The 13993-nt window shown below is 42.8% G+C and overlaps 1 protein-coding gene across 1 annotated transcript in view; it reads right to left on the bottom strand.

Moving 5' to 3' along the window:
* Positions 1–12494: 12494 nt before the first annotated feature.
* CPO (carboxypeptidase O) overlaps positions 12495–13993 on the bottom strand; it is a 67949-nt gene continuing 66450 nt past the window's right edge. Inside the window, exon 11 of the mRNA XM_030209747.1 lies at positions 12495–13139. Coding sequence (XP_030065607.1) covers positions 12862–13139 — 278 coding nt within the window. The 3' untranslated portion in view covers positions 12495–12861. The remainder of the gene's footprint in view (positions 13140–13993) is intronic.

The following is a 13993-nucleotide window of genomic DNA, read 5'->3' as shown; positions in this document are numbered from 1 at the left end:
CCTGACCACAACCAATGTGCGGCAATGCACATCCTGTACAGCCGTAACTACCAACATCTCCAGACCCTGCCCAAACCATGGCACTACTGCCTCCAAACTGGGCATCTCATCCACTTGTTACAAACTGACGATCCTGCCCAAAAGAGAACTCGCCACCATTATGAACATCAACCCTACTGGAACACCCCAGGTAATATCATTTTTTAAACCATTGGTTACATAAAACTATTGATAAGGATCAGTGCATTGGCACAGGGGCTCAAATGCGGGGCTTCCCAAACTGGTTTGCAAAATCTACATTTTGGGTCGCAGTCTGGGTGAGCTGTAAATAGAAACACCATTGGCCCACACCTCTGGGAATCATGTGCTTTCTGTGGCCATGATAATGGGGGGTCACACAATCACAGAAGGTTTAATAAGCACTGCTGTAATGCAAGGTGGGCAACCACAGTCCTCGACCACAGCCCAGTCAGGTTTTCAAGATTTCCACAATGAATATGAATGAGATCTATTTGCATACAATGGAAGCAGTACAGGAAAATCAATCTCATTCATATTCATTGTGGAGATCTTGAACGCCCAACTGGGCTGTGGCCCTTGAGGACTGTGGTTGCCCACCCCTACTATAAGATATCATGTCATGAGTGAGTGAGAGAGCCTTCAAATGAATGTGAAAATTGGCATCTTTGGGCTTTTGATATATGATTTGTTTGTGTAGGTTTTATTTCATTTTTTAACCATTTTTATGGCAAGTCCTTTATCGTGTGAATGACATGTTTCTGCTTTCCCCAAATTGACCAGTTTTTCTATTTATAGCCAATTAGGTTACATTTTAAACACTTCCCTATTTCGTTGCTAAACTTTTTCATTTTTCCTCTTTTGGTCTTAATAAAGCATAACTACCAGAATACAAATGAAAGTATAGATCAATTGACATCTGCTTATTAGTTTGGGTTTTTTTTGTAAATGTCTTTATTGAGGGAAAAGAGACAGGCATACGTTATGGGCAAGTCACTTAACCCTCCATTGCCCCATGTAAGCCGCATTGAGCCTGCCATGAGTGGGAAAGTGCGGGGTACAAATAAAAAAAACAAAAACTGTTGTAACAAGCATAAAATTACATATAGCATAAAGTAAGAAAACCAAGGGAGTAAAATATTTATTACAAAGTTGTCCTTTGTCCTTCTGGAGTTTCTGCTCCCTCTACAACTGCTGAATTCAGTACAGTGAAATGCTCATCCCTCCATAACCCGCCGAAGGTTTCTTTCTTTTTTTTTTAATATAGTTGTACCCCCCACTCATACCTGTTACACCCAACATCCTTCCATTCTCTCTCCTCATCATAATCATCTCCTTGCATTCGCTCCCACGCACAGTATAAATTTCAAGCCAAACAGAGGGTTATATGCAGGGCCTCCCAGACATTCTAACCACAATACCCTAGGGCGATGATGGCGAACCTATGGCACGCATGCCAGAGAGGGCACGCAGAGCCCTCCCCCTTGGCATGTGCGCCGTCACTGGTCCACCCACTCTCCCTCTGAGCACCAGTTCGGCCTTCCTCCCGCCCTCCCTCCAACCAAAGAAGCATCAGGCCGCCCGCCTGCCCACCCGTCCTCCCTCCCAGCATCAGGAACCCCCCTTCTCTGAAATTTAAAAAGCATACCGTCCTACTCCTCGGGGTTAAGGCGGCCTGCGTCGGCAGTGGGAGCAAAATGTGTGTTCTTCGTGCGGCGCGCCTTCGGCCTATGGGGCAGGACCAGAGCTTGAGAGACAGAAGAGAAGGCCGAAGGTGCGCCGAGCGAAGAACACGCGTTTTGCTGCCGATGCACGCCGCCTTAACCCCGAGGACGGTACGCTTTTTAAATTTCAGAGGAGGAGGGGGGTTCCTGGTGCTGGGAGGGAGGACGGGCGGGCGGCCTGATGCTTCTTTGGTTGGAGGGAGGGCAGGAGGCAGGCCTGGTGCTGGGAGGGAGGCAGGCAGGCAGGCCTGGTGCTGGGTGGGTGGGAGGCTGTGTGGTGCTTGGTGGGTGGGAGGGAGGCCTGATGCTGGGTGCTGCTGCTGCATGCTGGGTGGGAGGGAGGCATGATACTGGGTGCTGCTGCTGGGTGGGAGGGAGGGAGCCCTGATGTTGGGTGCTGGGTGGGAGGCCTGATGTTGGGTGCTGGGAGGGATGGCTGCCTGGTGCTGGGAGGGAGGACGGGCGGGCGGCCTGATGCTTCTTTGGTTGGAGGGAGGGCGGGAGGCAGGCCTGGTGCTATCAGGGAGGGAGGCAGGCCTGGTGCTGTGTGGGTGTGGAGGCTTCGTGCTGGGTGGGTGGGAGGGAGGCCTGATGCTGGGTGCTGCTGCTGCATGCTGGGTGGGAGGGAGGCCTGCTACTGGGTGCTGGGAGGGAGGGAGCCCTGATGTTGGGTGCTGGGTGGGAGGGCAGAGGGAGAGGAGGGTAGCTGGACATGGGTGGCTGGAGGGGAGCGGAGGGTTGCTGGACATGGATGGAGGGCAAGAAATGAAGAAGAAAGGAGGAAAGTAAAGAAATAAATGGAAAGGAAGCCCTGGAAACGGAGTTAAGAGGACAGATAGCAGCAGAATCGGATACTGGGCCAGCATGATCAGAAAAACAGTCACCAGACAACAATGGTAGAAAAAATCATTTTATTTTCATTTTAGTGTTTGGAATATGTCCAATTTGAGAATTTACATCTGCTGTCTTATTTTGCACTGGGTATACTGGAGCTGTAACAGCTTACAGAAATTATTTATAATGAAAGAAAATCATGTTCTTTTTTCTCCTATACTAGTATAATATTTTCAATGATGTCTGTTTATATGCGCCATGGCTGGTGTAAGGGGTGTGGCTATCATAGGGGTGGAGTCATATGTGGTGACCCCGCGCCCATAATGAGTACCAGCACTTTGTGATAATTCGATTTTTGGGTTGCTGTTTGGGCACTTGGTCTCTGAAAGGTTCGCCATCACTGGCCTAGGGCATCCCGGGTAAAGCATGAAAAGAAAGCCACAATGTTTTATAATATTCCCATTCAGGGGTATGTCTCAGAGAAGCCTCTTTGAGCTCATAAGTGCCCAGCTCTGTCATTCTGTGTTGCCACTCTGCATAGCTGAGAGGGTTAGCATCCACCCAGTGACGTAGAATAACAGAAAGTATCATTAAAGTGGATAAGTGTAGGAATTTTATGCCCATAGGTTTTATCCCTTGCTCCCTTAGATTCAGATCCCATACCAGCATGAGAAAGGTATAATCCCAAGTAATAGGTCCCATAACAGTTTCCAAAGCATTCATAGCACCCCTCCAGATGGCAACTAAGGTGGGACACTCTAGGAAGCTGTGGAGCCATGTACTCACCCCCCTCCCACATTTCTCACAAGTGTCATCTTGCCACATCCCCATTTTCTTTCCCCTTGCCTTAGTAATATATGACCTATGCAGTAGCTTAAATTGAGTTTCCTGGAGATCAGCCCTGTGTACTGCCCCTGTGCAAGTCAAACGGCAATGATCTCTGGCCATTTACCAAAATTTGCGCTGTAGGGCAACTGTATATGGTACGGATCTAATTTACAAACGTACCCTGAATCCCGTATCGGGGGAGCACCCAAAGTAGGTAGTCCCATGTTATCTTGTCGAACACTTTTTCTGCATCAAGACTGGCCACTACAACTTCCTCTGAAGTTAAATGTTTCTTCTGCAAGGTGGCTAGTACTTTGAGTAAATTAGTAGAGGAATAGCGACCAGGCACAAAACCAACTTGATCCTATGAATAAGATCAGGTAAGATACGATTGAGTCTAGAAGCCAGCACAGTGGTGAATAATTTTTTGTCTTGGTTTAAGAGGGAGATAGGTCTGTAGGAGCCCAACAGCTCTCTGTCCCTCCCAGGCTTGGGAAGCACGACTACATATGCGTGGTTTGGGTGTGATCCAAACTGCCCCTTTCGAACCGCCCCCATGCCCATGCATGCCAGTGGGCCACATACCTTCGTCTGTAAGATTTTATAATACTCTGCTCCTAGGCCATCCAGTCCCGGTGCTTTAGCCAGTTTGAGATTCTTAATGGCCATTAATACCTCTGCCACTTCAATATCTTTGTTAAGATAGGCTAACTGTTCCGGAGATATCTGAGGGAGGGGCAGAGAATGGAAGAAAGCATCTCTATTCTGTTCATCGTGTGGGCCAGGGGCATATAGGTCCTTATAAAATTGTTGAAAGGCATTTAAAATATCTGTTGCCTGATGTGGGAACAGCCTCCTTGGTCCTTTATTTTCGCAACATAGGATTTTGAGTGTTTAGGTTTTAGTAAGTGGGCCAGTAATTTTCCAGTTTTGTTTCCCCATTTTTGAAGCTGATATTTATAATTAGTGATATTGGCTTGGGCCGTCTGATATAAGAGATCATTAAGGGATTTTTTAAAGCTCTAAAAGCTTGGTCTGGTTGGCTGCATTGGGCTGTTGGATGTGTTGCTTTCGATATTGTTGCAGCTCTTTATGCAGCCTGAAGATTTCTGCATCGCGCCTTTTCCGAGTAGAGACTGTGTACGCAAGGATTTGGCCCCGAAGTACAGCCTTGCTAGCTTCCCAGAAAATGCCAGCCTCGACTTCTGCTGTGTTATTCTGGAGCTCATATTCATCCCAAGCTTGTCGCACAAATGCACAAAAATCTTTATCCCGATACAAGGCTGGGTTCATCCACCACCATTTATCGGATGTCGTGTCTCCTCAATATAAACAAAGCTCTACTGTAGAATGATCTGTGAAAGTGGGGGTGTTTATGTCTGCCCATAAGAGGCGATGAGTGCTAGTGACTGGTATTAGTATGTAATTTATCTGAAAGTATGACCTATGGGCTCCAGAGTAATAGGTGAAATCTGCCTCCAATGGGTGCAATACTCTCCACGTGTCTATTAAATCTAGTTCTTTCAGGAGGGCGCTTAGGCCTCCATGACCGCAACTCGACCGCATGGATACAGTTCGTGCTGGTTTGGCGACCAAAGGGTCGATGATATTGTTAAAATCCCCAGCTATAAGCGGAGTGTAATCGTCATGTTCTGCAGCAAGGAATACTAGCCGAGCAAAAAAAAAAAACAGGGTCAGGGATGTTTGGAGCATAAACATTACAGAGTTAAATTTTTTCCCCTGGAGCTCCCCTGCTAATAACAAGTAATGTCCCAATGGGTCCGTAATTGTATTGTGTAAGTCAAAAGCAAGGCGCTTGTGATCCATAGTAGCCACTCCTCACTGTTTGCCTGAAAAAGAGGAGAATCCCAAGGTTCCCACCCAACCACACTTAAGCTTAGCATGTTCTCCTGTAGTGAGATGTGTCTCCTGTAAGAATGCAATATCTGTGTTTGTTCTTTGTAAGTATTGCAAGATTTTTGTTTTTTTAATTGGCGAATTGATAACTCCCACATTCCAGGTAATAATTTTTAAGTCAGTCATATTAGCAGAGAAAAACTAAAAAGATGTTCAAAAACACCTACTATCGTCAAAACCCAGGGGGCCTCCCAGACTCAATCCCCCAGCAGCTTTTGGCCAAGATCCCTATGATGGGGTAGAAAAAGCAGCAATGTAGGCCCATGGATGACTTTCCACCAACAACCTTTCATCCAGCTATCACCTTTGCATACAGTCTCACAACGCACATATCCATTCATACATTCCCAATCAATCATACAAACTCCACACAACCAGAATCGCAGGATATAACTTTCCCCCGCCCTCCCCACCAACATCCCCACCCTTACTAATAACAGTAAAGCTCCCCCAACAGAAGCAACCATATTTCCCTGATGTCTACGTAGAGGGGAGCCCCCTCCCGGTCCCATCGAACCACTGTAACAACACACCTGTATAACCCCCAAGCGGCATGCAATCATCATCAAAAAACAACGGCATTTAAGTAACAAGCAACATCTAAAGAGGCTTATTGTATCCTTAGTTTAATGTGGTGGCGAGCCGCGAGGTAACCCGAGTCTAAGACCAGGCTCTCGGGCTCTGCGGTCACCAACAGTTATCATGTTACTCAGCTGATATGAAAGTCCAAGGTCCCGAGTCCTCGTAAGGAGAGACATCTATCCTGGACTAACATCCCGAATGAAGTGAAAAGCCAGTCAAATATGGCCAGAAATAGATGCGGACAGTAAACCACGAAGCAGCCAGCAAGTGTAGCCAGGCCCTCTGACTCCTTAGTTGTTCACGATGGCTAAGTTACTCAATAAACCTGTCTGAAAGGCCAGCGACTCAGACCGTAGAGTAAAAGAATAGCATTGTGCGGATGGTCTGATCTAAAATTAAACAGTCAAGTAGGATAAATGTTACCATGCACATGTTGGACACAGTTCTGATTCACTTTTTACTTCACAGGCGGTAGTGATTCTATAAAGTCTTGCAATTTCTTGGGTTCCTCAAAAAAGAGCTGCTTGTTTTGATAGTGTAAGCGGACTCTTGCCGGGTATTGCAGTGAAAATTGCATGCCTCATTTGAAAAGAGTCGTGCAGTGAGGGGCCAACGCTCTCCGCTTTCCTGCCACCAGGTTGGAATAATCCTGAAAGATCCGCAGGGGTTTGCCTTCATAGCACAGGTCTGATTTGTGCCTGTAAAGCGCCATAATTTGAGCCTTATCTGCGAAGTTCAGTACCCAGGCTATCAACGTATGTGGTCGGCCCTCTGGTAACACCGTGCCTCCCAGCCGTTGCACTCGCTCTATCTTGATAGGGAGGGCCACCGTCGGGAAACCCAGCTGCTCCGGGAGCCATCTGCCTATTAGAGCGGGGAGTTCGCTGTCTTTAACTGATTCCGGGACGCCCACCAACCTGATGTTATTTCGTCTGGCTGTTTTCTTGATCTTCAAGGCAGTTGGCAAGAGTCTTGTTTTCTTCCTCGAGCACTCGCAGCCAATTTTCAGCTGAGGCCAACCAGTCCTCCGCGTGGGCCACTCGATCTTCCACTTGTTGCAGGTGAGCTCCGAGAGAATCCAAACGTGTCTTAATATTGTCTACTGACAATTGGAGCTTTGATAGTTTGTCTTCAAGGATTGCAGAAACACTTCGGGTAAGTTCCTGAACTGTCTCCTCCTGCAGCGTGACCATGGGTATCGATGGTTCCAGCGCCATCTTGTTTTCTGCTTGCCGGTTCCGCTCTTAACAACAATTGGTGCCTTTGAAATTTCATCACAGATATTTAAAATACACTACACCTGAATCAGATTATGTTAGCCTAGCCACAAAATGGTCCAGAGACCTTAATATAGATTTATCTATAGACCATTACCACACCTTTGTTCTTACTCTACTTAAACATTGCAATTCCATGTTACATAGAGAACTGTTATACAAGTTTGCATTATGTTTACATATTTCTCCCTATAGAGTGACTTTGCTTAAAATGTGGAGCATTGCCAGCTATACTTGGTCACATGTTCTGGCACTGTGGAAAGGTGACTTGTTTTTGGACAGCTGGATAGCAAGCAATATACACATGCTGGTCTTGCTCTGTCAGTCAGGACCCTCATATTCTCTTTGGTCATTATATTTGTACTGACCCAGTCCCTAAGGAGTTCCAGCGATTTTTTTTTTCAATGGCTATTTTATTTGAAATTAAGACCATTCTTACTTGGCTTGACAACTCTGGGAGTGAGAGATAAATACCCAGCCACAAACGAAAAATATACATTAACATTTGATTTGCATAGGCCGGTGACCTAAGAACTTGGCTTGCCAACAGGATCAGATAAAAGGGGAAAGAGATCTTGTTAGACTCGAGAGGGGGCAAGGGAGGGAATATCGAGTACCACCGGACTGTACAGTGCCAGAAGGTGGTTGGTTTATTGAGGGTCTTGAACTCACCTTAATTAGAAAAGGGGATTCAGATTAAGACCTGACAACAGGAGAGTCCAGAGGATTGGAGATTAATTTGTCATTTCTAGAAGGTGAGAGACCCTTTGAAGGAGTATTGTGGTTGGATCTATTGCTGGATTGCTGAGGATTCCCATGGATTGACTTATTGTTGGACTACTGTGGAGTATTTTATATCAACCTATTACAGGATTACCCAAGCAGATTGGGGACTCACCAATGGGCGGAGGACAACAGTCGATAGACTGATTCAATGTCTTCCCCTATAATCGAATCTAAGTGCCGTAGAAGACAATATTACTTTAGTAATACATCAATGAACAATATCCTCTTCTTTCCTTATCTAAGTCCCTCTATGTGAACTCACTTCCACTTGTAGTGTCCTGGAGGAAAAGCCTCGACAGACTCCTTGTTGTATGGCTCAATGGCCTTCAATGTTTGGAGATTTTTATGCCAATGATGACAGCAAGTGCTCTGGGTAATTGAAGGCCATTGAGCCATACAACAAGGAGTATGTCGAGGCTTTTCCTCCAGGACACTACAAGTGGAAGCGAGTTCACATAGAGGGACTTAGATAAGGAAGAGGATATTATTCCCCTAACTATAGACAAAATTCTCGTTTTCCACAACTTGTAAAACTAGGTTATCCATCAACTAAAAATATTCAGTTGATGTCTTTCTTGGAACACTCTCATATCAAGGTGCAAAAATTTGAAATAGCCCGCCTAAACAACTAAGGCAAATTACTTTTTATTTTCTTTTTTCACATAAATTTGAAAACCTATGTGTGTGCTAATGAGAGGTAATTTGATGAGCTCTGTATGGACTATATATATATTTAATTATTATCTTCCTTCTTTTATGTAATCCGTCATGAATCCTTATTCGAAAACTGAGTGGACTATAAGACACAGAACAAAATAGAATCATGTCCAAGTTACAAAACAGTGCTCTGAGCAGCAGACCACTAGAGAGACTAAGACATGACCCCTCCTTAATCCCCCAGTGAAGGTTGTCTCCCTCCCTCCCACCCACTCCCCTCTTAAGAAGTGAAACTGAAAGGGGATACCAGGCCTTATGACCGCATCAGGTAATATGAGCATACCCAACAGAGCAGCAAGCAGGTCCCATCAGTAACCTAGTGGTCAGTGCAATGGACAGTAAACACGGGGACCCAGGTCCAAATCCCACTCAAGAAATGTGAGCCCTCCAAAAACAACAAAGTACCTGCTGTACTTGTATATATATCTGAGACACCTGCAGGCCTGAAGACTATTGTAATGGAAGGCTTACAATACTATATAAAAGAATTAAAGTAGGATTTGTACCTGGGTGCCGTTGTTAAACGTCCACTCCACTAACCACTAGGCTGTCGCTCTGCTCTGCAGGGATGTCTGTGTGGCCATTTTTGTACGAATGTTGCCAGACAGACTTTCTTGTCCCTGTTTTTTTGTCATTCTTAATTTGGATGTTTCATTTTGGACATTTTCAGTGCAAAGACGTCCTTCTCGCGTATTTTTGAACAGGAAATCCAAAGGTTTTCCTGTTCGAAAATAGCAGTGAGATGGACATTCAAAAGCATGGATTAATGACACAAAGCCAACGTGGATTTAGTGAAGGGAATTCTTACCTCACCAATCTACTACATTTCTTTGAAGGGGTAAACAAATGTGGATTAAGGTGAGCCGATTGATATTGTATATCTGGATTTTAAAAAGGCATTAGACAAACTACCTCATGAAAGACTCCAGAGGAAATTGGAGCGTCATGAGATAGGAGGTAGTGTCCTATTAATTAAAAACTGGTTAAAAGATAGAAAACAGAGAGCAGGGTTAAATGGTCAGTATTCTCAATGGAAAAGGGTTGATAGTGGGGTTCCACAGGGGTCTGTGCTGGGACCACTGCTTTTTAACATATTTATAAATAATTTAGAGATGGGAGTAACTAGTGAGGTAATTAAATTTGCTGATGACACAAAGTTATTCAAAGTTGTTAAATCGTAAGAGGATTGTGAAAAATTACAAGAGGACCTTACATGACGGAGACTGGGCATCCAAATGGCAGATGACGTTTAATGTGAGCAAGTGCAAAGTGATGCATGTGGGAAAGAGGAACCCAAACTGTAGCTACTTAATGCAAGGTTCCACATTAGGAGTCACTGACCAGGAAAAGGATCTAGGTGTCATCGCTGATGAATCATTAAAACCCTCTGCTCAGTGTGCGATGGCAGCAAAGAAATCAAATAGAATCTTAGGTATTAGGAAAGGAAAATGACATTATAATGCCTTTGTATCGCTCCATGGTGCTACCGCACCTCGAATACTGTGTGCAATTCTGGTCACCGCATCTCAAAAAAGGTGGAATTAGAAAAGGTACAGAGAAGAGCAACAAAAATGATAAAGGAGATGGGATGACGTCCCTATGAGGAAAAGCTGAAACGGTTAGGGTTCTTCAGTTTGGCGAAAAGACAGCTGAGGGGAGATATGATAGAGGTCTATAAAATAATGAGTGGAGTGGAATGGGTAGACGTGAATCACTTGTTTACTCTTTACAAAAGTACTATTTAATGTTTATATAAATTTACTGCATTGATAAAGTGTAAGGAGATTTAGAAATTACATATATGGAAGCCGATGATGATGCATGCAAGTCACAGGTCTAGTTCCTGTTTGAAATGAGTTGCTGCCGAGGCTCCTATTCAATTGGATTTACCCACTTTGCTTTTAAGAGTGATTGAAGCATTCAAGAGCGCAAGGTTGTTTTCTGAGTGATTTATGTTACCCCCACTGTGCATTCAAGTTTGTTGGACTACTTAACAGTGAGAATGTTTGGAAACACATTTGTTTTTGTTATGGTAATTTTTGCTTTTTTATGGAGTTTTCAATCCTAGAATATCATGAGCATCTTATTAGTTGTTATTTTGTTTTGTATTTTTAGTTGTGTTTGGTTTTTTAATTTTGATTAGTTTTATGGACCATTTGTCAAGTTTTGAGTATCTCTTAAGGCAATATGCCAATAATTTGTAATTTGGATTTAAGTTCGTTTTTATGTCTTTCATATTTTGATCTACTCATTCTATTTTTATATTTTATTTTATTTTACAGTTGATCTGTGGTCTAAAATATAAAGAGATTGAATGTCTACTTCCTATTGGACAAATCCTGATAGTGACATTGATTAATGGTAATTTTTCTGTTGTTTTTTAACTTAGTCATTTTTCCTGATTATATGGTTTACGTTTTTTGAAAATGTAACTATTTTTTATATCTTTTAACTATAATTGTATTAAGGTTTGTTCTTTAATGTAATTATGTTGATGTTTTACAGTCATGTTTTTATTTCTTATTGATATAACTTATGCATGTAATTTAAATGTACTTCCCTATGTATTGTATTTTGTAGACCCCTGATGCAGGCAATTCACCGAAACATGGTCCGTGTTGAGCTTCATCAATAAAAGTTGCTCTTTTCCACAAATATTCTGTTTCTTGTGGTTAGCTATACTTTTTTTGACCCCATAATATCTGCAAAATTTTCCAACTACAATTTACACCTGTCCAGTCTTACTAATACCAAGGAGCCAAATGCAAAAGTGGAAGGAAAAGATGTATCACGACATTCCAATGTACTGTAAAACATGGTTTTAATAAATCAAGTCCCAGACGTGTGATTTATTAAAACCACGTTTTACAGTACATTGGCATGTCGATACATCATTTCCTTCCACCCTTGCGTTTGGTTTATTGGACTACTTGTGGAAGACTTTTGATTTTGTCTTTAGGATTAGGAATTACTAATATCAACCCCATTTTAAAACTAGCCACCATCTGGTTTTCTTTCATCACTCTTGGACATTAATCAGCCTATCTTTCTCTGTGTATACATATTTCTTTAGTGAGCTCTTCTTCCCATTACAGATCTCATAATATTGGTTTCTCTGATTTTTGACCTTTCATCTCCTTTATCATGCTGTACTATTCTTTTGTCTGGACTACTGTAACAGACTACTTGTTAGCTTTCCTGATTTCTTTTTCTCCTGTTTCAATTACTCCAAAAATCTGCCATTCAATTTTACAGTCTGTTTGGTTAAAAGTATGCACACTATGGAAACCTGTATGTTCTTTTAGCTGGGCAGAAGAATTCAATTATCATATAGGTCAGTTTCATTAGAGTAAATGGCATTGAAAATTGCCCAAATGAGATTTGTCCTAGTCATTATTCACTAGGTATAAAGTGTGATGTATTCACTATCAGACAGTTTGTGTTTCATTCAGATATCTTCAAAGGAAATGGAACTCGATTACATTACATAGGGGGTCTTTTAATAAAGCTTAGCTCGAGTTATCTGCAGCAGGGCCCATAGGAATAAAATGGGCCCTGCTGCAGATAACTCAAGCTAAGCTTTAGTAAAAGACCCCCATAATTCACTATCAGAGAAGGTCTGACTTAAATAAATAAGCATTGCTTACTGGGATAGACCAAAGGTCAACCAAGCCCATGCATCCTGTTTCCAATGCAGGTCACAAGAACAGTATAGTAAACATTCCCCTAGGAACCAGAATTAAGAGCAACACAAGAACAAAGTATAAGCATAGATGTTAGTTTTTCCAAATGGTGATGTTTTATTGTGCATTTTAAGGTATAATTATCACAAAAGCTTTATATTTAGCAGAAGACATGCTCTTAAAACTAGCATAACCACTGAGTAGATCTTAAGGGTAAAGGGTAATGCATTTGATATACTGTCTCTCTGTGTGGTACAACCAAAGCGGTGTATATATTATATACAGGTACTTTATCTGTCCTTAGTGGGCTAACAAAGTGAATGGGCTGTGTTGGTATTGGTGCACTGGCAGAAACAAGGGGATAAGTTTTTGTATCTGAGGCAGTGAATGGTTAAGTGACTTGCCCAGGGTCACAATGAGATGTAGTGGGAAGTGAACCCAGTTCCCCGGATTCTCAGCCCAGCACACTAAATATTAAGCTACTCTTCCATTTACTTAATACCATAAGGTGTAGGCTATACTGCAGGTAATTGAAAATAGAATATTAATCCACAGTGTAGCAGAGATGATGGTCATGGCATTGTTTTTGAAGTTCTTCTCATTGATATAATCAATGATGGTCATCATACCGGCCATGGTTTCTTCACACGTAGGCTGGATCTGGTCTTCTGGTAGTTGAAATCCATAAGTACCGTTGTCTCTCAGCTCAAAGGTATAGGAAAAGTTAAGCCCTAAATCAGCAGCCCAGTCACGAGAGGAACCAGAATTGCTATCTATAAAATAAAAAAGGATGTGGTAGACACAGGAAGCACCATTTTTCTAAAATCTCTTCCCCATAATGTACAGTAGTTTCTTTCTTGCCATCCATTTTGAGTCTTGGTATATTTTTATGCATGCACTCAGTAATAAAATCACCTCCTAGCTTTGGGGTTCTTTTACTAAGCCATGGTAAAAAGTGGTCTGCAATAGTGTGGGCCTGCGCTAGGCCATTTTTTTTACTGCGTCTGAGAAAAAGGGCTTTTTTTAATGGGCCGGGAAATTGGTGTGTGCCAAAATTAAAACTAGCATGCACCTATTTACGGCCTGAGCCCTTACCACCATCCACTGACTTAGCGGTAAGGGTAAGGTGCTGATTACCACCGGGAACACCCCCGCGGTAGAAAATAGAAAATTATTTTCTATTGCAGGATTCAGTGTGTGCCAAACTCAGAATTACCACCAGGAGGCAGTGCCGATTTGACGCGACCTACCCGTGCATCAGCCGTACGACACCTTAGTGAAAAGGCCCCTGTATTAGACCACTCATTTGTCCATTTTAATAACACAGCTGAGAGGTGGAAACATTTATGTATATCTGCTCTGTCGAGAAAGCCAAGACAAATGTTAGGGTACACAAAACTATTGTTACATTGCTTCCTAAATGATTCAAAACTGTGGGAATAGAATGCACGCAGTTTTCCTGTTCCATTTATCTAAAAACTGTCTAAGAAATGTGAAAATTGGAGCTTCATTTAGGAAATTAACTGGGTATCAGAAATGCCACCTATCTGAGTACAGTGTGCTATATCACATAGTGCTCCCTCGGACTAGTTAAGAGACATGTCATAAACTTAAGTGGTTTTCACCA

This window comes from Microcaecilia unicolor, chromosome 7, assembly GCF_901765095.1.
Source record: "Microcaecilia unicolor chromosome 7, aMicUni1.1, whole genome shotgun sequence".
Classification (NCBI taxonomy): Eukaryota; Metazoa; Chordata; class Amphibia; order Gymnophiona; family Siphonopidae; genus Microcaecilia; species Microcaecilia unicolor.
This window is presented reverse-complemented; position numbering and strand designations above follow the sequence as displayed.